Source organism: Spermophilus citellus (genome assembly GCF_964194105.1).
Source record: "Spermophilus citellus genome assembly, chromosome: 8".
In the NCBI taxonomy this organism is placed as follows: domain Eukaryota; kingdom Metazoa; phylum Chordata; class Mammalia; order Rodentia; family Sciuridae; genus Spermophilus; species Spermophilus citellus.
Genome location: NC_138189.1, coordinates 3393150 through 3416894, shown reverse-complemented (window position 1 = coordinate 3416894; position 23745 = coordinate 3393150). Strand labels below are relative to the sequence as shown.

The 23745-nt window shown below is 64.9% G+C and overlaps 1 protein-coding gene across 34 annotated transcripts in view; it reads right to left on the bottom strand.

The window, feature by feature from the left end:
• ABLIM2 (actin binding LIM protein family member 2) overlaps positions 1 to 23745 on the bottom strand; it is a 134746-nt gene that overhangs the window by 79553 nt on the left and 31448 nt on the right. For all 34 annotated transcript variants that reach the window (XR_014023257.1, XR_014023258.1, XR_014023259.1 and 31 more), the window contains exons 2-4: positions 10339 to 10482; positions 6675 to 6858; positions 711 to 826 (exon numbers count right to left, since the gene is read on the bottom strand). Coding sequence is in view for 26 of the 34 variants with exons in the window: in XM_081303723.1 (XP_081159849.1) it covers positions 711 to 826; positions 6675 to 6858; positions 10339 to 10482 (444 nt within the window). In the remaining 8 variants the exon portion in view is untranslated. The remainder of the gene's footprint in view (positions 1 to 710; positions 827 to 6674; positions 6859 to 10338; positions 10483 to 23745) is intronic.

Below are 23745 nucleotides of genomic sequence, written 5' to 3'. Positions count from 1 at the left end.
AGGCTCCACCCAGCAGGGAGCTGGGGAGACAGGGTTTGGGCAAGGCAGGAGGTGGGCGTGGGGGCTGCCTCTGGGAATCCAGAGAAGGCCCACCTGGGTCCCCATCCCAAGATGTAGCCCTGCCTTGGGGACACCACTGTGACCACAGTCCCAGGCTGGGCTCAGAACTCTGCTTCTTTAGTGGGTGCCTGCAGCAACATGGCACAGGCTGGGTGCCCTGTCCCCTGGTGCCTTGGTCCCTCCCAGGCCCGTCCTGCTTCTTGCCCAGAAGACCATCCAGGCTGCAAGAGGCCACCTCGCTCCACCCCATCTGCACTCTGTGACACCGCTGGCACTTGTCCCTTTACGGTGATGACCGCCTGCCTCCTCACTCAAGAGGGATGTATTGAGCACCCACTGCATACGCGCCTGGCCCAGTCTGGGTGGATTGGGGACCTGAGAGCCCTGGAAGCCAGGGCAGGAGGGGAGCTGGGGTGAAGGCTGCTGGGGAGGATGAGGAGGAGGCCGGGAAGGCCTCCTGCAGGAGGGGGCTGGAGGCACCTGGGAGGGCAGAGCCGGGCACAGGCTGGGTGGCAGCGGGGCCTGGGCTTCCCAGCCTGGTGCTGCCCCACACGTGCCCACCGTGGCTACTCACATGCTGGGTCCCTGTGTGGCCCAGCCTGTCCCCCTGTCACAGAGGCCACCCCTGTGTGCCCCAAGCGTCCACTTACTCCGGAGGCCCTGGGACAGGTGCACGCTGCTGCCCAGCGCCATGGGCAAGGAGCACTTCTGGCACACACATTCCTTGCCATTGAAGGTCACTCGGTCCCCAGGGGGAAAGGGGAGCCTGAAACAAGAGAGTCCGTTACTGCCCAGGCCCCCTCCTGCCCGTCTGTCCAGGAGAGCTGCGCCCGGAGCATGGCAGGCACCACAGGCCGCGGACACAGAGCCTCTCCTCCAGGCACCATAGTGTCCCTGTGGGGGGCTCAGGTAGCTGCTGACACGTTTCCACGTCTGCATGAACAGGGAGGGCGGAGCTGCCCACGCCCTGAAGAGGGCTGGCTGGGTCAGCCCGCCTTGACCTCTGGGCTCCGTGGCCACCCAGGAAGCACTGGACCTGGTGGCCACAGTGATGGGCCACTGCTACTGAGCCCATGCTGGGTGCCCGCCCCCTCCCGTGGCTGTGGCCTGGCCCTGTCCCCTGTCTTCGTCTCACCAGCTCCAGCCCAGCCACCCCGGCGGCCATGGGGACGTTTGGGAAGCACGAGATGCCACAGTCCCCACTCTGTGGGGCTGACGTTCATTTAGCAGGTGTGTCTTGGGTCCTCATTCAGCTCGTCCCTGTCCTTGGGGACCGCGTTCACGTGTGGCTGGGCCGGGCCACGGTCCACAGCCCCCTCACCTCCTCCGCTACCCTGAAGCCCCTGCGCTCATCCTCCCATCAGAGCTGTGCTCGGCTGGGTTCCTTGCAGTCCCCCAGGAACGTGGACTTGGGACTGAGTGGGGTCCCCACAGTCACTGGTGTGACTGTGGGAGTCTTTAGCTGTGGAACCTAGAACAAGTTACTCAACATCTCTGTGCTCGTCTTTCGTCTGCAAAATGGAACTAACACAACCCGTTACAGCCATCCCGCCAACAGCCCATCGGTGGCCGTGGCTGGCCTGGGAGGGGCTGGATGCAGGGCAGCTGCTCCTACAAACGTGGGTCACTGATGAGACACGTCCTGTGGGTGCATGCCCACCTGGCCCCGGGGAACACCCACGGCCCCATGGCCTGCTGCCCCTCATGCTACATCTGTGGACCTCCCTGCCCAGGAGCCTCACAGCGCCCCCTGCTGGACACGCGTGTCCTGCTCCTCGCCACCTGCAGTGACCGGCGCGTGCATTTCCCTGCTGTCTTCTGACTTGGCACCTCGTCAGCCTGGCAGCCTTCCTGGGCAGGTGGCGGCAGCGCCCCCCAGGGCCCGGGGTCTAGAAGGCCTTTATGTGGCCTCCGTCTTACGTGGGTGCCCCTGTGGGTGCCGTCTGTGGTGCTGTCTGTGGGAGCCGTCTGTGGGAGCCCCTGTGGGTGCCGTCTATGGGTGCCGTCTGTGGGTGCCATCTGTGGGTGCCATCTGTGGTGCCATCTGTGGGAGCCGTCTGTGGGAGCCCCTGTGGGTGCCGTCTATGGGTGCCGTCTGTGGGTGCCGTCTGTGGGTGCCATCTGTGGGTGCCACCTGTGGATGCCGTCTGTGGTGCCGTCTGTGGTGCCGTCTGTGGATGCCTCTGTGGGAGCCGTCTGTGGGTTCCTCTGTGGATGCCTCTGTGGGAGCCATCTGTGGGTGCCTCTGTGGGTGCCGTCTGTGGGTGCCGTCTGTGGGTGCCACCTGTGGGTTCCTCTGTGGATGCCTCTGTGGGTTCCTCTGTGGATGCCTCTGTGGGTGCCTCTGTGGGTTCCTCTGTGGGTGCCTCTGTGGGTGCCTCTGTGGGTTCCTCTGTGGGTGCCTCTGTGGGTTCCTCTGTGGGTTCCTCTGTGGATGCCGTCTGTGGTGCCGTCTGTGGTGCCGTCTGTGGATGCCTCTGTGGGAGCCGTCTGTGGGTTCCTCTGTGGATGCCTCTGTGGGTTCCTCTGTGGATGCCTCTGTGGGTGCCTCTGTGGGTTCCTCTGTGGGTGCCTCTGTGGGTTCCTCTGTGGATGCCTCTGTGGGTGCCTCTGTGGGTTCCTCTGTGGGTGCCTCTGTGGGTGCCTCTGTGGGTTCCTCTGTGGGTGCCTCTGTGGGTTCCTCTGTGGGTTCCTCTGTGGATGCCGTCTGTGGTGCCGTCTGTGGTGCCGTCTGTGGATGCCTCTGTGGGAGCCGTCTGTGGGTTCCTCTGTGGGTGCCTCTGTGGGTGCCTCTGTGGGTTCCTCTGTGGATGCCTCTGTGGGTGCCTCTGTGGGTTCCTCTGTGGATGCCTCTGTGGGTGCCTCTGTGGGTTCCTCTGTGGATGCCGTCTGTGGTGCCGTCTGTGGATGCCTCTGTGGGAGCCGTCTGTGGGTTCCTCTGTGGGTGCCTCTGTGGGTGCCGTCTGTGGGTGCCGTCTGTGGGTGCCGTCTGTGGGTGCCGTCTGTGGGTGCCACCTGTGGGTTCCTCTGTGGATGCCTCTGTGGGTGCCTCTGTGGGTTCCTCTGTGGGTGCCTCTGTGGGTTCCTCTGTGGATGCCTCTGTGGGTGCCTCTGTGGGTTCCTCTGTGGGTGCCTCTGTGGGTTCCTCTGTGGATGCCTCTGTGGGTGCCTCTGTGGGTTCCTCTGTGGATGCCTCTGTGGGTGCCTCTGTGGGTTCCTCTGTGGGTGCCTCTGTGGGTTCCTCTGTGGATGCCTCTGTGGGTGCCTCTGTGGGTTCCTCTGTGGGTGCCGTCTGTGGGTGCCGTCTGTGGGTGCCGTCTGTGGGTGCCGTCTGTGGGTGCCACCTGTGGGTTCCTCTGTGGATGCCTCTGTGGGTGCCTCTGTGGGTTCCTCTGTGGGTGCCTCTGTGGGTTCCTCTGTGGATGCCTCTGTGGGTGCCTCTGTGGGTTCCTCTGTGGATGCCTCTGTGGGTGCCTCTGTGGGTTCCTCTGTGGGTGCCTCTGTGGGTTCCTCTGTGGGTTCCTCTGTGGATGCCGTCTGTGGTGCCGTCTGTGGTGCCGTCTGTGGATGCCTCTGTGGGAGCCGTCTGTGGGTTCCTCTGTGGGTGCCTCTGTGGGTGCCGTCTGTGGGTGCCGTCTGTGGGTGCCGTCTGTGGGTGCCGTCTGTGGGTGCCACCTGTGGGTTCCTCTGTGGATGCCTCTGTGGGTTCCTCTGTGGATGCCTCTGTGGGTGCCTCTGTGGGTTCCTCTGTGGATGCCTCTGTGGGAGCCTCTGTGGATGCCTCTGTGGGTGCCGTCTGTGGGTGCCGTCTGTGGGTGCCACCTGTGGGTGCCACCTGTGGGTGCCTCTGTGGGAGCCATCTGTGGGTGCCTCTGTGGGTGCCGTCTGTGGGTGCCGTCTGTGGGTGCCACCTGTGGGTGCCTCTGTGGGAGCCATCTGTGGGTGCCTCTGTGGGTGCCGTCTGTGGGTGCCGTCTGTGGGTGCCACCTGTGGGTGCCTCTGTGGATGCCTCTGTGGGTGCCTCTGTGGGAGCCTCTGTGGATGCCTCTGTGGGTGCCGTCTGTGGGTGCCGTCTGTGGTGCCGTCTGTGGTGCCGTCTGTGGGTGCCGTCTTTCTTGGCCCTCGCTGTATCCACACACCACATGATGCACAAGTCCGCGGGTTTTGGTGGGTTCCCAGCTGGTGGCACCACCATGGAGAACTCCGGGATGCCCCAGGGTCCACGGGAGCAGCCGGGCCCTCCCTGTCTCCTTGGCTCCAGCTGGACTGCAGTTCCCAGCTTCTCTCCTCCTCTCCGTGGACCCATTCACCCTGTTTCCGGCCTGCGCACCTGCCACTGGGGTCTGCTGCACCTCTGTGGACCGGGGAGGCCCCTCTTGTCACAGCTATGATTCTTGGTGGCCAACGTGGCTGTGAGGACGTGGTAGGTCTGGGGTTTGTCCTGTTTGGGGCACTTTGTGATCCTTGGGTTTGTGGTTCTCATCAAATTTGGAAATTTTTCATCTATTATTTCTGCAAGTGCACTCTGTCCTCCCGTCCACCTGGGTGGATGGGTAGAGGGACCGGCAGGGAGGGGCGGGAGAGTCCGTCCCCTCCCTTCACCGGCTCTTTCCTGTCCCGGGTCTTCTTCTCTCTGAGCTGAGTCCAGAGCCCTCGGCTGCTCCATGCCACCAAACTTCCTCTGTCCTCCTGACCCTCTGCTGGCTCCTCCTGGGGGTTTCATTTCAGGAACTGTGTCCTCACCTCTGCCACCCCTGGCCGCTTCTCGTCCCCTCCCTGGCCCTCCTGCGTCTGTCCGCCCTTGCCTTCCCACACCAATGGTATCAGAGCCGTGGTCCAGGGCACACCACACTGTCCTGTGGGGTCTGCTCCCTGGGTGTCTGCTTCTGGGGAGGTCTCGTGTTCTCGTTTCTTAGGACCAGTGCATTTTGGGGTGCTGGACACCCCAGATTCTGGTTTTGTGGGCTGGATCTCATTTTCCTGCAGAGTGGGGGGTGCTGGCCGGGTAGGCCTGTCCACCTCAAGACCAGCACGATCCTCTGAGGCGGCCCTTGGTGGGGGATGGCCGTAGTCTTCCTTCAGGGCTATTTTAGTCACACTGATAAGTCCTGAGGTCCCTGCTGTGTCTTGGGGTTCAGCAGGTTAGAACTGGACTTGCTGGACCAGCAGCCACCTGGTCACTCCCTGCCCACCTCAGGCCACTCCCTCTGTGTGGCCATGGCTTGGTATTTGGCCCAAGCCTCAGAGGCGTCCTCCACAGACCTGAGGCGGCCACGTGCTATGCTCTCCCCGCTGCCCTGCCTCCCCGGTCCTCACCCAAAGGACTCCACGCTCTGCCCAGCTTCAAGAGGCCGCTGGGCCGGGGCCGGGCCAGGGCCACACTCTCCTTCCGGCAGATGCCACCCCACCCCCACCCCCGCCTGCTCTGGTAGCTGAAGCCAGCAGATGGACAGGGTTTGGTTCCACCTTCTGCTTGTTTAGGTGGGTGAGGATCCCAGGCCGCGACGCCCGTGTCACCAGCACTGTCTGTTGTCATCTGTGAAACAGTGGATTATCCAGAGGGACCTCTCAGGCCACAGGGACTCGCCACCCTGGTCTCTAAGCCACACTCAGAACCACAGCCCAGACGATGCCATGCCTGCGGGCTGGGCCCACAGAGGGCCCTTTCAGGGACATGTTCCTGCGTCCCCAGTTCCGCTTGTCCCCATCCTCTGACAAAAGCTGACCGCGTTCCCGCTGTGACCACAGGGGGTGTTGGAGCGGACAGCCGGTCCGTCCTGGGTGTGGTGCCGCAGCGGGCAGGAAGCGGACCCTGCCTTCTATTCTCTCCCTCTTTGTTTCCTAGAAATGGAACGTCCTCCCGGGAGAGCGCGGTCAGGCTGGCTGGGCAGCTGCCCGCTGGCTCCTGCTCGGCCCAGGGGCTGCAGCAGGCAGAGGGGAGAGGGGGCCCTGCAGCGGGGTGAGGACCCACCCTCTCCGTGGCCACCATGCTAGCTCTGTGCCAGGCCCCGGGTGCCAGGGAGGAGTGAGATGCAGCCCCTGCCCTTCCCGGACCCCCGCCAGGCAGCCACAGCCACGGGCTGGAGAAGGGCACAGTCCTGGGGCCAGGGGCACCGCACGGCATGCAGCGGGGGCCGCAGGAGGGAGGGCAGGCGCCAGGCAGCGGAGCCTGCAGGAGGCGCTGGGCAGCGGAGACTGCGGGGCAGGGCCGTGCACCTGTCAGTCAGCAGGCAGCCTGGGCCTGGCACCCAAGGGTGCTGAAGGGACCGGTGGAGGGAACAGACTGGGAGGCTCCTCTGCCAGGCCCAGGGGCTCGCTGTTCTCTCAGGGGCCACGGGAGCAGCATGGCACGGGGAGCGAGGCAGAGGGGAGGCAGGGTGTGGAGGCCTGGGAGTTTCAGTCTGGGTGGGGCAGTGGCTGCATGGGCACTGGGAGGAGGAGCTGGGGTTCTGGGAAGAGGCCCCGTGCCTGTCGGGTGGGGTAGTTCTACAGATGGACGTGACAGGAGGGCTGCTGTGCGGCCCGACAAGTTGCTTGACCTCTCTGTGCCTGGCGCAGGCTTGGGAGGTTGGCAGTGGGGGAGGAGGAAGGGCCGTGCCCAGGGGGCCACTCACCGGCAGACGGCGCACACGAAGCAGTCGGGGTGGTAGGTCTTGCCCAGCGCGGACACCACCTCGCCCTCGATGAACTGGTCGCAGCTGTAGCAGCGGGTGCCGTAGAGCCGCTGGTAGTCCTGGGAGCAGATGTACTCGCCCTGCCGCACGAAGAAGCCGCCCTCGGCCAGGTCACAGCCGCAGGCTGGGGGGGACAGGCCCGGCGTCAGCAGGGTGACCCTCCCCAGGCCATGAGCATGGCACAGGCCTGGGTCTCGGGTCCCCTGAGGCCAGGCTCCTGGCCTGGAGTGCAGTGGACGTCCCCACACATGATCTCAGCCCAAAGGCCAGAAGCCTTTCGAGTAGACTTTGCTTACGGAAGCTCCTGGAAAGGGGCGCGCTCGGGATGAGAGGCGGGCTATCTGGGGGGCAGGGGACAGGCCAGCCTCTGTCCTGGCTGAGTAAGTCTCGACCCCACCACAGATGGGGTGTCCACGTCCCCAGGGCCCCTCCTACACCAGGTGGGTGGTCTCCACATGATGCACAGGGGACGGGTGACAGCCTGAGTTCCTACATGGGCCCGGCTCTGTTCTGGGCTAGGCCTGGGGGAGGACGGGCATCCTACCCTGGTCTCCTTGTCCCCACACCCCACAGTGTGGCAGGCAGCGCTGCGGGGAGGAGATGGGCTGCTTTGTCTCCTGCCACGCCGGCTCCCCCTCTGGCTGCTGGGCCCGGGGAAGCCATTGTCAGTAGGCAGCAGGGGCCACCCCGGGCAGCACGGGCACCACGGCCCCGTCCCCTCCAGGCCCGGAGCGCTTGGGAGCCGTGTGCAGACTGGAGGGAGCAGCCTACTGTGTGCCCTGGCTGATCGCGTGCCCCAGGGAAGCCCCTCAGCCCTGGGCCACCAGCTGTCCAGGCCCAGTGTGACAGCTCGCAGCCCCCACCCTCGTCTGGAGAGCCACGTGACTGCACCTCACCGCTGACCTGGGCAGTTCCTGTCACAGCCTGACAATGAAGGTGCGCCCACAGGCGGCCGCTCGCCCCAGGCCTCCAACAGGTGGCAAAGCCGGAGGGCGTCCCCCGAGCCACACGACGGCCCGTGCCCAACGCTGGGCTGCAACGGCTCCAGCCCAGCATGGCCGGCAGCACCCCTCCAGGGCATGCCTGTCCCTCTCCAGGGAGGGAGGCCTGTACCCCCCAGGCCTCTGCCTCCTCACGGGGAACACAAGGCTCCCGTGGCAGGGATGTCTTGTTCCCATGCATCCCCCACTGAGCTGCGTCTGACACACAGTAGGTGCTCAGTGCGCAAGGGGGTGTCCAGGGGTGTCTCCGTGGCCAAGAGCCATACCCGCTGCGCACAACAGTCTGGACCCAGAGCGGCCATTTCTCCACTGGGCTTCCCCGGGGAAGGGTGGCACAGGAACGATGCCCGGGGCAGGCACCAGACACAACAGACCTGAGTCAGGATTCCTCGGGGCCTGGCCATCCCCAGCTGGCCGACCTGCTTTGGTTTGACTGGTAAGGTGCCCCCAGCCCCGGGATGGGCGTGACTGGGCCAAGTCACAACTGTCCTGTTCCTGTTGGCCAGTGGAATGGCCATGTGGGCCAGGAATGGCCAGCGAGTGCCGTGGTAAGTCTGGGGGACCTCGAGAAAAGGAGAAGGCCCTCTGCTGTACAGCCCCCGGCTGCTGGCCACCTATGAGGGTGGCTGTTGGAGCCACAGCAACCATCTTGAGACCTTGAGGAGAGGCACCAGTGTCATGCCCAGATGGGACGTGGAAGAGGGGAGAGTCAGGGTGGGGCAGGGAAGGAAGCTGAGTCCTGGTGACCCTGTTGGGTTGTTCAATGGACCAGCCCTGAGGTGGGGTGGGGCCCCTCCAGGTTTCAGGTCAAGGTGTCATGTCCATGTTGGCGAGACACCGTGAGCTGGCTCTCCTTCCCACCACCCCCAGCGCCAGGAGCTTGGGAACCTGTGTCCCCACGGAGCCTGGACGACACGCCAGCCCAAGACCACGATGGCCCGTGCTCGGACACACGGCTGTGTGCAGAGCTGGCAGGGACCTCCGTGGCTCTGCACTCCCGAGCAGGGACACAGGGACCTCCTGGGCACACCCCAGAGCCAGCCTGGCACCCGCCCCTGGTCATGGAAGGCAGGTGGGGCTGGACCAGGCCCGTGTGTCCAGGCTCCTGCCCCCACTGCCACTGCTGTCCCCAGCCGGCCTCAGGGAGCCCCACCAAGAGTGTGGCCGTGCTGGCCGGCCTGCGCTGACCTGGTCAGCAGGAAGGGGCGACAGTCGTCCCACCACCTGCCCGCCTGGGCCACGGGGGGATGGGCTGGCCAGGCCCTGCTCCTCACTGCAGTCCTGAGGTCAGCTGGTGGGAAAGCCTTTTAGAGGACGTGTGTCCCCCTTCTAACAGCCTCTGAAGGGCCACCCGATGGGCCCCGCGTCTCAGAAACGGAGGGACATCCCCTGCAGAGTCAGCAAGAGGCGGCCAGACAGGACCCGGAGAGCCCTCAGGAACAGGAAGAACTGCTGGGCTGTGGGAGGCCCGCGGGGGATGGCAAAGCCCCCGGAGCCCATGTCCCCTCATCCTGGTGGTGGAGGTGGCACCACGGGGACAGGAGCCTGGGTGCTGTGTGAGGTGACGCTAAAGGTCGCCCTCCACCCGCCGGCACCTCTGTTCCGCGTCCCAGGAAGCTGTTCCTTGCACGTGTGCTAGGGCTGCCCTTCCCCTCACTGTCCTTTCCAACCACCCAGGGCGTCATCAGGGACGTCCCCATCACTGACCCCGACTCTGCTATTGTTAGAGGGAGGGGGCCCGGGGAACAGGGTGCACCTGAGAATTGACAGGGCCCACAGTGGACGCCTGGATCCAGGTGACACCTGGGACTGGCAGGGATGGTTGCCCCCATGGATGGGGCCCTGAGGGGTGGGCTGCGGCCAGCCTCTGCCAAGGGACCGGCTCTGCTGCCCCTGCCGGCCCCTCAGGGCTTCAGAGATGCCAGAAGAGGGGGATCGCTGTGGTGCCCAAGTCACCAGCCCCCACCAGGCCCTATGTGCCTCCTGGGTGCGCGACCTCCCTGGGCTGGTGGCCCGGGGCACTTCTGGGTTTCCCTTCCAACAGCGGGACTCACGTGGCTGCGCCCTGTGGCCTGTGTGGGGGACGCGAGGCCTGTGGGTGGGAAAGGGCTTCCCCTGTGCTTGCTGTCCCCTTTCCCTATGGGGAGGACCCTGGGCACTTCCCCAGGAACCCGGGAGGGACAACCTGGGTCGGGGCCACAGAGGGGCCCAGAGTCCAAGCTCTGGACAAGCCCAGCGGCCGGCGTGGGATTGGTCAGGAGGCTGCGGTGGGTCCGTCCTACACACTGCGGCCTGGGGTCAGTGGGTCACCCTGGGGCTTTGACTTGCGTCCCCAGAGGCTGTTTCATGGGTCTCTAGGGAATTAAGGGCAGCCGCACACAGTCCGGGGACTGGCAGCGGAGAGAGACCCCCGGGGTTCTGTTCCCGTTCATCTTGTCTGGTTATTTGCCTTCAGCATGTTGCTCACGGCATTCTCACAACTAGAGAAAAAAAACAGGGCTCTTCACTGGGAACAAAACAGTGGCACTCCCCGGCCGGGTGGGGCGCCCTTGGCTGGGTGGGAAGGCCGCAGCCCCAGCTGCGGGCTGGCGGCGGGCACTCACCTTTGCAGACGAAGCACCTGATGTGGAAGTACTTGCTCTGCACCCGCAGCACCTCCCCCTTGCACACGGAGCCACACGTGGTGCACAGGATCGCGGTGGCCGGTGGCTGCTCCAGGGGGCTGTGAGCGGCCTGCGGCTGTGACACTGTGGACAGAGAAAGCAGGGTGTTAGAGGGTGGGTGGCCGCCCAGCGCCCCAGGCATCCAGGAGGGACTCTGGCCCGCTCTTGCCTGGGACCAGTGAAGAGTCAGAGCATGTGACAGGTGGCAACCCTGAGGGCCAAAGCCACCTGGTCACCTGCAATGAGCCCCACGCCACGAGCATCCTGGCCCCTCGCCTGAGTGACCAGAACGTTGCTGCCCTCCAAAGGCGGCCCAGCCCTGCTGCTCCCCCAGGCAGGACCTTCCCAGCGGGCCTCGGGCTCCTCCCCAGCGAGCTCCCAGCCTCTGCAGGGGTCGGGCCTCTGCTCTGTGAGTGCAGCAGCACTTCCCAGGGGACCTTTGTGCGTGTGTCTTCTGGGTCCCAGGACATGGGTCTGCGTATCCTCGCTGTCCCCTTAAGGTTGGCCACAGTGCAGGGTATAAGGAGGCGCTGGGAGCCAGGGATGAGGGCTGCGTGATGGCACTGTGGCCGACCGCGGGCACCCGGCCGCTCCCTGCCTTCCTCATCGGCATCCCCCCCCCCCCCGGGCAGGGAGGCCAGAGCACCGCATGCTGGGCCACCCAGGGTCACCAGGGCAGCCAGGGCAGGAGAGGAGCCCCAGGCAGCCGCGCTGGCAGGTGGAGGCTCAGGGGAGCTGCCCAGCTCTGGAGCCAGAGGGAGGATTGGTTAGGCGGAGGAGCTGCAGACCCACTGGGCGCAGGCAGGTGCCACAGTGGGTCTGCGGGCGGGGTGGGGAGATGCAGGAGCAGCAGCATCGCTGGCCAAGAAAGGCCATGTGCAGCTGGGGCTCAGTGTGTCAATGCACCTGCCCAAGGGAACCACTCACAGGGACTGAGGAGGTCAGAGGTTGGAGGTCAGAGGTCCAAGGTCAGACAAGCACAGGGGTGTGGCCTGGGGCATGTGGCCAGATGCCCAAGTGTGGGTTCTGGTCTCCAGCCCTGTGCACAAATCCCCTCCGTAGCAGAAGCAGCTGAGCAGGCATGTCTTCTAGGAGCTGGACAGGAGAAGAGCCCGCTCCCGGCTTGCCCAGCATCAGCCCGGGGCCCTGACATCAAGGACACCTCCTCCCAGTGTGGTCAGCGGAGATGAGGCTGTGGAAGGGCCAGAGGAGCTACATTCTAGCCTCCAAGACAGTGGAAGGGCAGCGAGCCCAGGAGTGCTAGCCTGGGCTCTACCGCCTGTGTGACCCGGGTCAGGCATCTGACGTCCAGCACGGCAAGGTCATGACCTGGTGTTGTTTTAAACCCTCATTTGTGGGCATCTGATATGGCGGCCACAGGTCCCTGGCACAGCAGGCAAGCTGTCAGACTGGGGGCTCTGGGGAGAGGCCAAGTTGCCTCACCCCATCCCATCTGCTGACCACCCCTCATTTGGGTGGGCCAGATCTACCATGTCCAGAAGCTGCCCCCAGGGAGCTCCCTGGACCAAACCCTGTGCCAAAAGCTTTCTGTGATCATAATGAGAGCCAGGGGACACAGGCGGAGCCAGGCCACACATGGAAACAGGTGGGACCATGGCCTGCGCCCTGCTAGAATCCATCCCTTGGCTATGGCACAGCCAGGAGGCCTACCTGACAGAGCACACTCACAGGAGGACAGGCACCATCTCTAGGGACAACCCAGGGTCCAAGGACAGCTCTGCAGCAGTCGTCCGAGATGGCACAGCCCGATGACGAGCCCACAGCCACCCTACCATTTGCCCTTGCTTCCAATTCTAGACTAGGCAGAGGAGCCCAGATACGCCCCTCACCAGCCACCCAGGAGCAGGCTCCTTCCCAGAGCCCCAGCCTCCAGGCCGACAGCCTCCAGACCCAGCTGGAGCCTCCCTTTCCACTGCGGCTGCCCCGCCCCCACTGCAGGGGCATCCGCCAACTTCTCAGAGCCGCTGCAGAGGGGGCCACGTCACGTGCCGACTGTCCCCGTGGCTCACCTCCACGTATTTCCACGACCCTCTTGTGCCCACTTTTCTGGTCTTGGTCTCCATCCCTTGAGGCTGGGTCGAGAGGCTGGGGGTGCAGGTGGCATATCTGGGGGGTCCCAGGTGTCAAGAAAGAGTGAGGGGCGAGGAGGTGGGACAGGGAAGACAGAGCCAGGAGCCCAGTGTTACTGAGCAGGTCACCGTGGGGGGTGGCTGGGCCCAGACCTGGAGGACTGCCCAGCTCGACCGCTGAGGAGAGAGGCCAGGGCACTGGCCCCACCCTCCTAAGAGGGTCGCCCAAAGGCAGAGACCCTCCCCTCTCCTGGGCTGCAGGTGCCATGGACGCTCACAGGGGCAGGGCCACTGCCACCCAGCTGCAGCTGAACCCACAGGTGGCCACAGGCCGGGGCTCTGGCCCAGTTCTGAGGGACTGGCGCACTCGGCCCAGACACAGGACTGGTGCTCACGTATCTGCATGAGAAGACCGAACACCAGCTGGGGACTCCAGGCCCCGTGGTCCCCTCCCTGCAGGGACAGTCAAGGAACCGAGGCCCAGACGAGGCGGCTCCCCAGCTCCAGCCCGCCCCGCGGCTCCGAGGGCCCACTGCCAGCAGCCACCTGTGGCCAGGACAGGCAGGACTGTGCTCCTCTGCAGAGCCTGCCCCAGAGGGAGGCTGACCACAGACGGGCCAGGAGGGAGCCAGGTCATTCGGGGGACAGCAGGCCTTCTGAGGACACGGATACTGGGTAGCTCAAGGTTGAGGACACAGCTGCCTGGGGACGAGGTAAGGTGTGGCCTGGAGACACAGGTGCAGGAAGGAGGCGAGCACCCTGAAAACCAACTCAGGTGGCCCTAGGCACCCAGCGCTCAGTGTCCACCCCACCTGGCCTCTTAAGAGGCCAAGAAGCTACACAGCAGAACAGATGGAGCAGAGCCCAGCCAGGTCCTGTGAGCCTCCACCGCCCTGGGGGCAGCCGGACACTCCCTGCATGGGCACAGCCTGCCCACAGCCCCTCCCCGCAGGCCTCGGGAGCCGCCTGCTCTCCTGTCCGTGAAGCTGGTGGGGCGAGCGGAGAGCTCCGTCTGCCTCCTGGGCTTGGGCCCAAGCAGCTCAGTGCAGAACAGGCGCCCCCCAAAGCCCCAGATGGCACCTCCTCCAGGCAGTACAGGGGCTCCTGGAGGTGACGTCCCAGTGAGTCACCCCTGTCCCATCTGAGCTCAACCAGAGGTGGTGGGTGGGGTGATATGGCTCTGTTATGTCCTCAGCCACTAGGGACACAAAGGACAACAGGCTGTCTGTCCTCCATGAGCAAGGCAAGGGTCTCAGCTGGAGCCTGGCTCAAGCTCAGGAAAAGAGAAAGGTCAGTTTCAGGTTCCTGGGGGGCAGCACGGGCTGTGGGGTCAGTGGCCCAGGACGCAGCCTCAAGGGTTGTGTCCCTGGACCCCCAGCCTCCTGTCCATCCATCTGTCTGTCCTGTCACCCATCACCCACCCTCTGCTCACATTGCCTGGCCGGGGGTGGCAGGCAGGAAGCTAGGACCACGGGCAAAGCCATCTGCCTAGCAACCAGCCCAGCCAACAAGCAGCGCTCAGTACACAATGACCTGCGTTATCGGGAGAACACAGGCTGACCTCACCAGTGTCCAGGCCGTGGAAACATCTCTGCACTTGGGGGGCTATTTTAAGGGCATGATTCACAGGCTGCAACTCCGCCCACCTGTCCAGCCCATGCAGCTGGGGCCTCTGTCTGCAAGGTCCGCGGCCGTGGTGCTGCCCTCTGGTGGCAGGAATAGACACTGCGACGTGAGGGCCCCTCCTCTTGGTGCAGGTTTCCCTCAGGGGTGTTGTGAGGTGTGAGCCTTGTGCCCCTGCAGGGGGCTCATTCCTAGCATGGCCACCGTCGGGCACTGCAAGGTCAGCATGCACAAGACCCCGCGAGGCCCTGTGTGCTTCCTCCTGGCTCCTGTCTTCTCCGTGGCTGACATCAGGCATCATGAGCTTCCCGGGGCACAGCTGCTCTGTAAGGCAGCCTGCAAAGCGCCATCACCTTGTGCTGCTGCTGCTGCTGCTGCATAAACTAAGGCTCAGGGACGTGGCCTGCCAGCCACGGCAGCAGAAGGAGGACATGGGGCCATGCCCTGGGGTCTCTCCACATGGCCCCCAACAGGACGGGGCTGTTCTGTGGGCCACCCCAACTGTGCTGCACGAGGAGGCCTGTGGAGACCAGAAAGCTGGCGCTGGCCAAGAACAGAGCCCGGGGGTGCAGGGCCGGGTGTGGCTCAGCCCGCCAGCCAGCCTCCCCAAGACCAAGCCTCACAACTGGAAGCTGGGCAGGCTGCCCTGAAGGTCGAGGGAAGGCTGGTGGCCAGAGGGTGCACACGATTGCTGGAGAAAACAGCCTTTCAAGTCATAAAGGGCCCGAGCAAAGCTGCCAGGACATGGTGCCCCCCAGCAGGGCCACCTCCTGCCTCCCATAGCTCAGGGCTCAGGACGGACACTGGTCCCCCACCTGGCCCAGCCCAGGCTCTGGGTGCAGAAGGCAGCCAGGGACAGCGTGTGGGCATGAATTGTGGCTTGCTCCATGTTCTGGAACCCTCCTGCCCACCAGCCCGTGCCAGGGGTGGGTCAGGGTTGCTCGGCCTCCTGCCACCCCCATGAAGCCAGGTGGTTGCCCATCTCACAGGTGGAAACCGAGGCCACAAGAAGCTATTTCCCCCGCAGGTGCAGGAGGTGCGCAGAGCACTCTCCCCTGAGCCCTGCCCAAGTTCGCCCTTCAGGGACCCAGTCACTTTATTCCTAAAATATCTTCAGTGATTCCAAATGATTCCCAGACATCAGACCTGCAGACTGTGGCCCCCGTCAGCAAGGGCTGGCCCGGTCATGTCGCCCAAAGGCCACCTCTGTGAGTCTGGCCTGGTGGGCCAGCTCCTGGGCTGTCCCATCAGAGGGCTGCTTTGGGGAAGTAGGGACTAGACATTCTGATCAGCTCAGAAACCACACCCCAGATGGAGCCTGGCCCGGGAGGGCTGAAGCTGGCCCCAGAAGGCTCTTCCAGAGACCGCGGTTGGCAAGACCTGTGAACAGCACCCACGGCCCGGATCCACGTGAGAGAGCCTGCTGCGTCTTCCAGAATCTCAAACTAGACGTCCACATGCCTGGGCCATGGTGACATCTGCCCCTCCCGGGCAGCAGCCGCTGTGCCTTGAGCACACCCTCCTCCTCAGCCAGAGCTCCAGAGGGCCGCCCCACAGCTCTGGTCCCCAAGAGCCCAGCCTCCTGCCTGCCCTGAAGGCTGCTCAGGGTCCGCAGGCCCAGGCTCCGGGGCCCACTGCTCCTCAGGGAGGCCCGCCCCTCCTCACCTCACTCCCTGTGGGGGCCACCATGGCCCTGCCTCTGGGACACACTCGGGGCTTCCCCAGGCCACAGGGCTGCCTGCTCCTTGACTGCAGGTGGGGTGCACCTGGGCATGAGGTCTGCGTGGGGGGACAGCCATCGCCACCTGTCTGTCAGCTGGGCCAGGCCTCCCAGCACCCCCAAGCCTGCACGTGCAGACTGCCCACTAACAGAGGGCCTCAGGTGTCCCACCAGGTGAGGGGTGCACATGCCACGGGGCGCCCGCTCGGTGGCACGTAACTCAGCCATAAGGGCAACGTGCTGTGGTGCTATGGAGGGACACGAGGGACCTTAACAGCATGACACCGAGGGAAGGAGGCACCCTGAAGAGGCTGCAAGCTGGGTGACTCCAACCAGGACGCTCTGGAAACGGCAAGCCCACGGGCAGCAGGAACACAGCGTGGCCAGGGGATGGCGGGGGACACACTGGTGGAGAGAAGGCCTTCAGGGCAGCGGCCCCGCTCCGTGTGATACTGCAGCAGTGGACACAGGTCATTCTGCATCTGTCCAAACTCTTAGGACCTAAGGCACAGTGGACCGTGGACCTTGGTGAACAACGGCCAGCCAGCACTGTCTCGGAAGCCAGGACCCACCGGCCGCACCAGCGCAAGACACTAGCAACAGGGGACCTGGGTGCAGGGGGACGTGTGGCGATTCCCACACTTTCTGTGGGCAGAGCCGACAAACGCCATCTATCTCCCTTCCCTCTCAATTTAAAAAGGAGGAAGCCCGCCAAGGCCCAGCCGCAAACAGGGTTCCTGCCCCTAATTCAAGGCAGCCTGGATACTGGGTTGACGAGGCTCTCGCGGTGATGACAGCACAGACTGTAAACGCTGTGTGACAGTCAGCACCCAGGGGCTGTGACACTCAGGTCCCAGGATAACGACACCCCGGCCCTGGGCAGCCTCCAGGGGGAGAAGCACGGCTGCTCCTTACGCCAGGAGGGGAGGGCTCTCGCACCCACCGCCACAGGGGCCATGACAGGTCGCCCTGCTTGTCCCCCAGGGGGACACCTGCTCTACAGAGCCACAGGCCCAATCAGATGCCAGAAAGCTGATGTAACTCTGCAAGCCTCAGTCTCCCCACCTGAGGACGGGCCTGGCCTAGGAGGTGTGTGCCACCCACCGAGGCAGGCAGTGCCCTCTGCGGGCTGCCAGGTGCCCAGGGGCAGCAGCTGGGTGGAGCTCTCTCCAGGGCACAGAGGCTGGGTGGGGAAGGCCCGGAGGTCCGGACACTCTGTTAATGGCCAGAGAGCGCACATTGGACCCCTGCAGGGCACCCGGCTCTGCCACGGCAGCTCGTCTCTGCCAACAAGCGGCCCACCCGGGTTCACTTGCCACTGGCCCTGGGTGGCCCTTGGCCCACGGTTCTCCAGGCCACGTCTCTGCTGAGGACTGGCTTTGTGGGGCAGTGTTCCAGCTGTGCCTCACAGTGGGGTCCACCTTCCGGAGGGACAGGCAGGGCCAGGAGGGACGGGACCGAGAGGGCGGTGCTGTGTTGACCCTGGGTGCTGCTCGTTGGGGGCAGCAGGTGCTCGTTCCAGATCCTTGCCGTGACCTGGCTGGGAGGTGACGCTGACCTCGGGGGCCGTTAGTTCTCCACTCAGCCGTGCACAGTCCTGGAACTGAGCAGGACCAGCCCAGCCCAGACCCCAGCCTCCGCCAGCCACCGTATGGGTGTGGAGGCCGCTCTCAGCCCCGACCGGCCGGGGAGCCTCCAGGCGCCAGATGAAGGCACACGGGCTCCTGGTTCCTGCCCTCTGACCTCTCCAGCCCCCAACGTCCTCTGGCCCCAGGCTGTGCCTTCCCGCCTTGTGCAGGACACCCACAGCTGCCCCTGTGCTTTCCAGTCGTCAGACCTGGAGGCCGGCGGTGACGCCTCCGCAGCACACGCGGGGTGCTGGCCCTTCCCTTCACGAGACCCCAGGCCCTGCCTCCCCCGTCGGCAGCCCATCCTCATGGTGCTGAGCCCCCGGCAACCTCCGCCGGGAACAGCCGCTCGTCCGCAGGACTCGGGAGGGCAGTCCCCCACAGGCCGCAGCAACGAGGGTCCAGGTGAGCAGGGCGGCTCCTTCCCTGCTTCCCCCCCACACACCTGAGGCTCGTTCAGAGCCCTGAGCTGCCCCAGGCCCCAGGGAGACCCGTGTGGGTGGGACAGCGCTGGGCCTGCTCACTCTCGGGGTCCATGCCTTGTCCCCAGGTACCGTCTGTCACCTCCCACAGGGCCCCAGCCCAGGGTTGTCTGATGCCCCCACCGCTCGCCCCCCCTGGTCTGCAGCACAGAAGATCGGCTGGCCACCACGCAGGGTGGGGGGACAGGAGGGGGCACCCAGGCTGGGGCACAAGGCAGGGCCAGGCCCTTCTCCCCCAGGGACTCCTCTCTCACTGAGTGAACAGCGGAGCCCCCTCCATCCCGAGTCCTGGGGTCTCAACTTCGTTTCTGCCTGGCGTCCACGCAGCTCTGCCGCCCCTCCTCCAAGGGCCACTGTGGTCTGAGCCCAGCAGGCCTTGGGCCCCCAGGTTCTTCCTCCCTGCTCTTCTTCTGGGGGGCTGGGACAAGCCACTGTGGGTGAGACGGGTCCTGTGTGCTCTTTTCAGGGACGTGGGACAGCCCAGCAGAGGTGGCCTCCGAGTGACCCAGTGTCCATGAGTTGTGTGAACGGCGGGTTGGCAGTTCCGACTTGCCCAGCAGTGCTGAGGTGACCTGATGAGCTCCCCAGGACCCGGCTTGCACACGTCCACTCCTGAGGCAGTTCACCCAGGGCTGTGGGTGCCCAGCGACGGCCTCCTCCAGATCTTTCTCTCTAACCTTGTCAACCAGCAGGCCACAGGCAGGTGCCGCAGCCAAGGGCCCTGTGTGCAGGCCGGAGGGCTCCAAGAGGAGGTGACGCACTAGAGTCCCGGGGAGGACGGGCACCAGGGACAGCAGCAGCAGACTTTGAGGGGTAGTCTGGGTGCCGCCCTGGCCACCTGGTGGCTGCTGCCCACGGCCTGTCTGCCTCCCTGGCCCTGAAGGGCCCCTGGCATGGCCAGGTTGAGAGTCTGTTTCCCTAAGCCGGGGCTGGGGAGGCCTGAGCTGACCTGGCCCCTCCCAGTGCTCGGCCAGTCCTGGGGGGACATCCAGGGCACAGGGAGTGAGGAGCCGCCCCTGCTGGGCACCATCGCTGCCCCTCCAGCCATCTCAGTGTGGAGTGAACCGCCCAGAGGTGCCTGCGCCTGAGCCTCACCCTCAGGTGCCCTCCAGGCGCCCCCCAGGGCTCGGAGCCCCTCACCCCGACAGCACTGTGTGAGTCGAGTCTGGTGGCAGACTGGGCCACGCCTCGCCTATGGCCCTCCGTGTCACTTGTTAGGAAACCATGCCAGGTCACACGCGCCCGCTCCTAACCTACTTAGGGCTGGCGGCTAATTATAACCCGAGCCCAGGGAGCTGCTCCAGCGCTGGCCCCGTTCTTGCAAGGCCGTCAGCCTGGGTGCCGCCGGCTCTGGGCCCCATTCAGCCCTCCACTCGGAAAGACGCACTGTCCCCACTCCTGCTGGGCTCCCGCACGCCCAGGCTGGGCGCAGGCAACGAGGTCCACGTCCCCAAGCCGTTCCACTCACGGCTCGGAGGTGGGACAGATGTGACACACCACAGGCAGAAGCTCGGGCATCAGTGATGCCTGAGGCCCAGGCCCAGGCCCAGGTGGGCACCCCACACGCCCTCTAGCTCCCTGTGGGCTGCTCCCCAGCACCTGGGAGGCCAGACCTCATCCCAGTTCCCAGAGCAGATTCCAGTTCCTCCCACAGACCTCTGACCCGGCCAGTGGGCTCCTGAGGATGGCGGTCTGCTCAGCTCTGCCCCCAGGTCCTAAGAATGGACAAAGGGCCTGAGCTCTGGTGCTTGCAGACAGAGCTGAGGGAAAGTATCTCCCTCCCAGACGGCTTCTCCCACTCGCCCTGCGGGGCCCCTGCCCGCCCCAGACCCACCCTGAGGGCTCTGGCCCTGCCCTGGTCCTCAGTGCCCTGCCCAGGGCTGGCCTGGCCAGCAGCAGGGGTGCCGGGTGAATGCACCACCCTCCACGCTCACTGTCCCCTGAACGTCCTTGAGGTCTGCCTCCCCTGAGGGTGGGGGCTGCCGTCCTCCCAGCTCACCCGGCAACACTGGTGCCCAGCACAGAGGATGTCCCCGCCCCCACCTGCTGAGCAGCAGCTGGGCCCCTGGGTCACCCACTCCATCTCGCCCAGTGCGCCCTGCAAGGCCCTTCCCCGCTCTGTAGGGCACCGTGGGAGTCCCCACAACACAGCCTTGGCCCTTCTTCCAGAAAGTGGTAGGCCCCAGACCTAAAGAGTATGACAGGAATGACACCAGGTGGCCTCCGCAAGGTCACAACACGCCACAGACTCGGCCTTGCTTTCTTAAGATGCTCAGCAGCCATGTTGTGAGGAACCCAAACCAGCCCTAGGCGCGACCACACACAGAGGCCAGGAGCTGCTCTGGGCAGAGAGCCACCGAGCCGCCAGCTGCTGTCACCCACCAGGCGTGACAAAGGTGCCTCCAGAGGGCCCCATTCCTCAGGCACCCCTCACAGACGCTGCGGAAGTCACACTCACCACCGTGCCCCTTCTGAGCATCTGGCCCTCAGAGCCTGTGGGTGTCATGGGTGCTTCACGCCATTGAGGTTTGCTATGGAGCCACAGAGAGCCAGGAAGCCACTTGACCTCAGAGCACTGCTCCGCCAGGCTCTGCCGCCCCTGGGTGACGCCCAGAGCACGCCACACTCTCTGCCAGGCTGGCTGCTCCCCGCCCTGCCCCTACCCAATCAAGTGCTCTACCACAATCGGTGGCTCCCCGGGGCCTTGGGGACTCTGCAAGGGGTCTGTAAGTGCCCCTGTACTTACAGGGAGTGTGTAGATGGCCCTTACAGAGGGACTGTTGACCCCTGAGCTCGGCAGGGCCCGTGGTGTCGCACCGTGTGCCTGCGCTCCAGGCATGGGAAGAACAGCGTCCCCTCCAGAGGGCTGCAGCCCCCGCTCGGCCCCAGGACATCTCCTCAGCATGTGCACGAGCGGGTGCCTCCGGCAGGGTGAGCTCACGGGAGAGGGGTCTCCACTCTGGAAGGTCTGGACCCCAAACCTGATGCTACCTACGGCAGCATCTCTGTGCTCGAGGCAAAGCCCACAGCAGACACCAGAGTCACATTGCTGAGACCCGTCCACCGGGAAGTCCAGGTCCCCAGGCCGCGGCTCCTGGCTCCCAGCACGTCCTTATCCCTCCAACACTCCCTGTGTAGACCAGACAGGGACGACACTCCCCGTGTAGACCACACAGGGACGACACTCCCCGTGTAGACCACACAGGGACGACACTCCCCGTGTAGACCAGGCAGGGTGGGCCGGGGGCCACACTCCCCTCCCACTCCGCCAGCCTGCCCAGAGCTCTCCAAGAAGAGAATCGCTACCCTGCACAGCCGGGCTCAGAGAGGCGCCTCCATCTGGGCCAAGGGACGACAGCGCCCAGAGGCAGTGAGCCTCCCTGAAACCTTGGCAGCCACCTGGGAGGTAGGGAGTCTTAGGTCCAGTTGGCCCAGCTCAGAGAGGTGAACCAGCCAGTCTAAAGCCACACAGCTAGGAGGGTAGAGTGAGAATTCCACTGCAGGCCTCTCTCCTTCCAGCCACCCACTGGGGTCTAACGCAGCAGGGTCACCTGATTTCCACTCCCTGGTCTTCATATGCAGTCCCGTCCCCTCCGCTCCACTCAGGTAGGACTCTGACCCTGCCCAGGCTGCACATGACCCTCAGTGCTCCCATGCCCAGTGACAGGTGCTCCCGTGCCCGTGGGTGGGTCATGCCCTCTGCCTGTGCAACCATAAACTGGTCCTGCTGGCCGCGAGCCCAGGGTGTCCTGCCCGTTCCCACGTGGGCATCTCTGCTAAGCCCCTGCAGCTCCTGCTGGCCCCGTGGCTCCATGTGGGAGGAGGTGGACTGAAGGCCGGCTGACCGCACCCGGACTCAAGGTGGAGCTCAAGGAGGGTCGGAGGGATGAAGCCCTCAATCCCCCAGCTTCCTGCAGAAGGCCCACAGCAACGGGGGGCAGGGGTGACCTTTCACGAGGCCTGGGTGTGGTCTAGGGCCCAGGGCAATGGGGAGGCCAGTCCTGCCAGTCTCAGTCCTGCCATCTGTCCAGGAAGGTCCCAGCTGACCCGACCTCTGGTGACATGAGGATCTGAGAGAGGGACACCAGGCCACAAGCTCACCACACAGTCACCAGGCTCGGATGGCCTTGTGCCCAGCCCCACAGGTGCTGGGGAGGAGCCAAGGGTGGGCAGCAGCAGCCTCGGGAGCTCGTCCCAGCTTCAGGGCGGCTCTGCCTTGCTGGACAGCCCAGGGCAGGCCCCTGGCCCTCCCAGTGTCCAACCTGAGTTGGCCTCTTAAGTCTCACAGGTCAGGAAAGTTCTCCATCAGCCCAGCTGGGGAGTGTCCCCTTGAGTCCCATGGAGACCATAGCAGGGACAGTCGGGATGATGGGGTCCCCAGGACAACTCTGGGAGGATGGCAGAGTAACCAGGTGGTGGCCTTGGGCACAAACACCTACGCTGCACCCTCTCCCTGGGGCCCTGCCTTGCCTGGAACTTTCTGTGGCTCCCCATGGCTGACAGAGCCCAGCTCTGCCCTGACCAGTGCCCAAGCCCACCCGCCTGGTTTCCTAGCCCATCTGTCCCCACTCTGTGATCCACACGCCCCAGAGCTACCCTCTGCAGCCCCAGTGCCAGACCTGGCTACCACCGTCTCTGCCCACCCCCTGTGAAGACCCCCGTCCTGCGGGCCCTGACCAGGCCTCCTCTGTCCTGACAGTACCACTCACCCGTCCCGGGAACTGGGCTCACGAGGACCCTCTGCAAACTGAGCACCCTGCGTGGCCACGGTGACCCCTAGAAACTGGACCTGGCAGCCACAGATGGGAAAACTGAGTGGGGGGATTGTCCGGGACTCCCTGGGTAGCTCTCCCCGACTGTGACCTTGAACATGGAGAGTGGACTCTGGCTGAAGTGTTCTCTGGGGTTCGCAGCAGCTCCCACGAGTGGTGCTGGGGACAAATGACCTGACCCACTTGGACAATGCAGGGGACACCCAGAAGCATGCTGCTCTCAGACGGGTCTCTGTCGGGTGCAAGTCCTGCCCTGAGTTCAGGGCTGAGCAGAGCCTGTGGGACCCAGGCCTGGACTGCAGCATGGACAGAGAGCACCGTCCCATGACTTGGTATGACTGTGCTGGTGCACATGGAAGACACACCGCACCCAAGTCTGGTGGCCCAGGCTGCTCAGGGTCTCTTTTCCTTTTTTTTTCATTCTTTTTTTTTTTATCTTGGGGAGGGGTCTCGCTATGTCGCCAGGCTGGCCTCAGTCTCCTGGGCTCAGTGGTCCTCCCTCCGCCTCCCGAGTGCTGGGACCGCACACCTGGGCTTCCGAGGCCCCGATGGCTGCACCCCTTCCCAGCACGCCCACCCCAACTGCCACAGGCCTGTCACTTGCTGAAACTCCTGAGCCCTGGAGGCTGAGAGTCAGAGCAGGGCATCGGCTGAGTGAGGGGCTCCCTGCTCTGGCCCTGGGGGCACCGCGAGGTGGACAGAGGCACCTAACTAGGACAGTCAGAGCCTGTGTCCCCCAGGCAGGAGCTCACTAGGACAGTGGCTCTTGGCCTCAGGTGGAGGAACAGACCAGAACACAGTGCTGGGGGTCCCGGGCAGCCCCAGAGCCTGCGAGCCGTGTCCCCTGGGGAGGGCAGGGGAAGCAAGACGGCTGACTGGCTGTCCTGAGAGGATCTGAGCGGGACCCAGGAGGCCACGTGGGGCCCCCAAAACTCCTGTTGGGGCCCCAACTCTGGACCTCAGAATGTGGCTGCATCCAGAGACAGGCCCCCAAGGCATGCTCAGGCCCAGGTCAGGGGGAGGCCCTGGCCA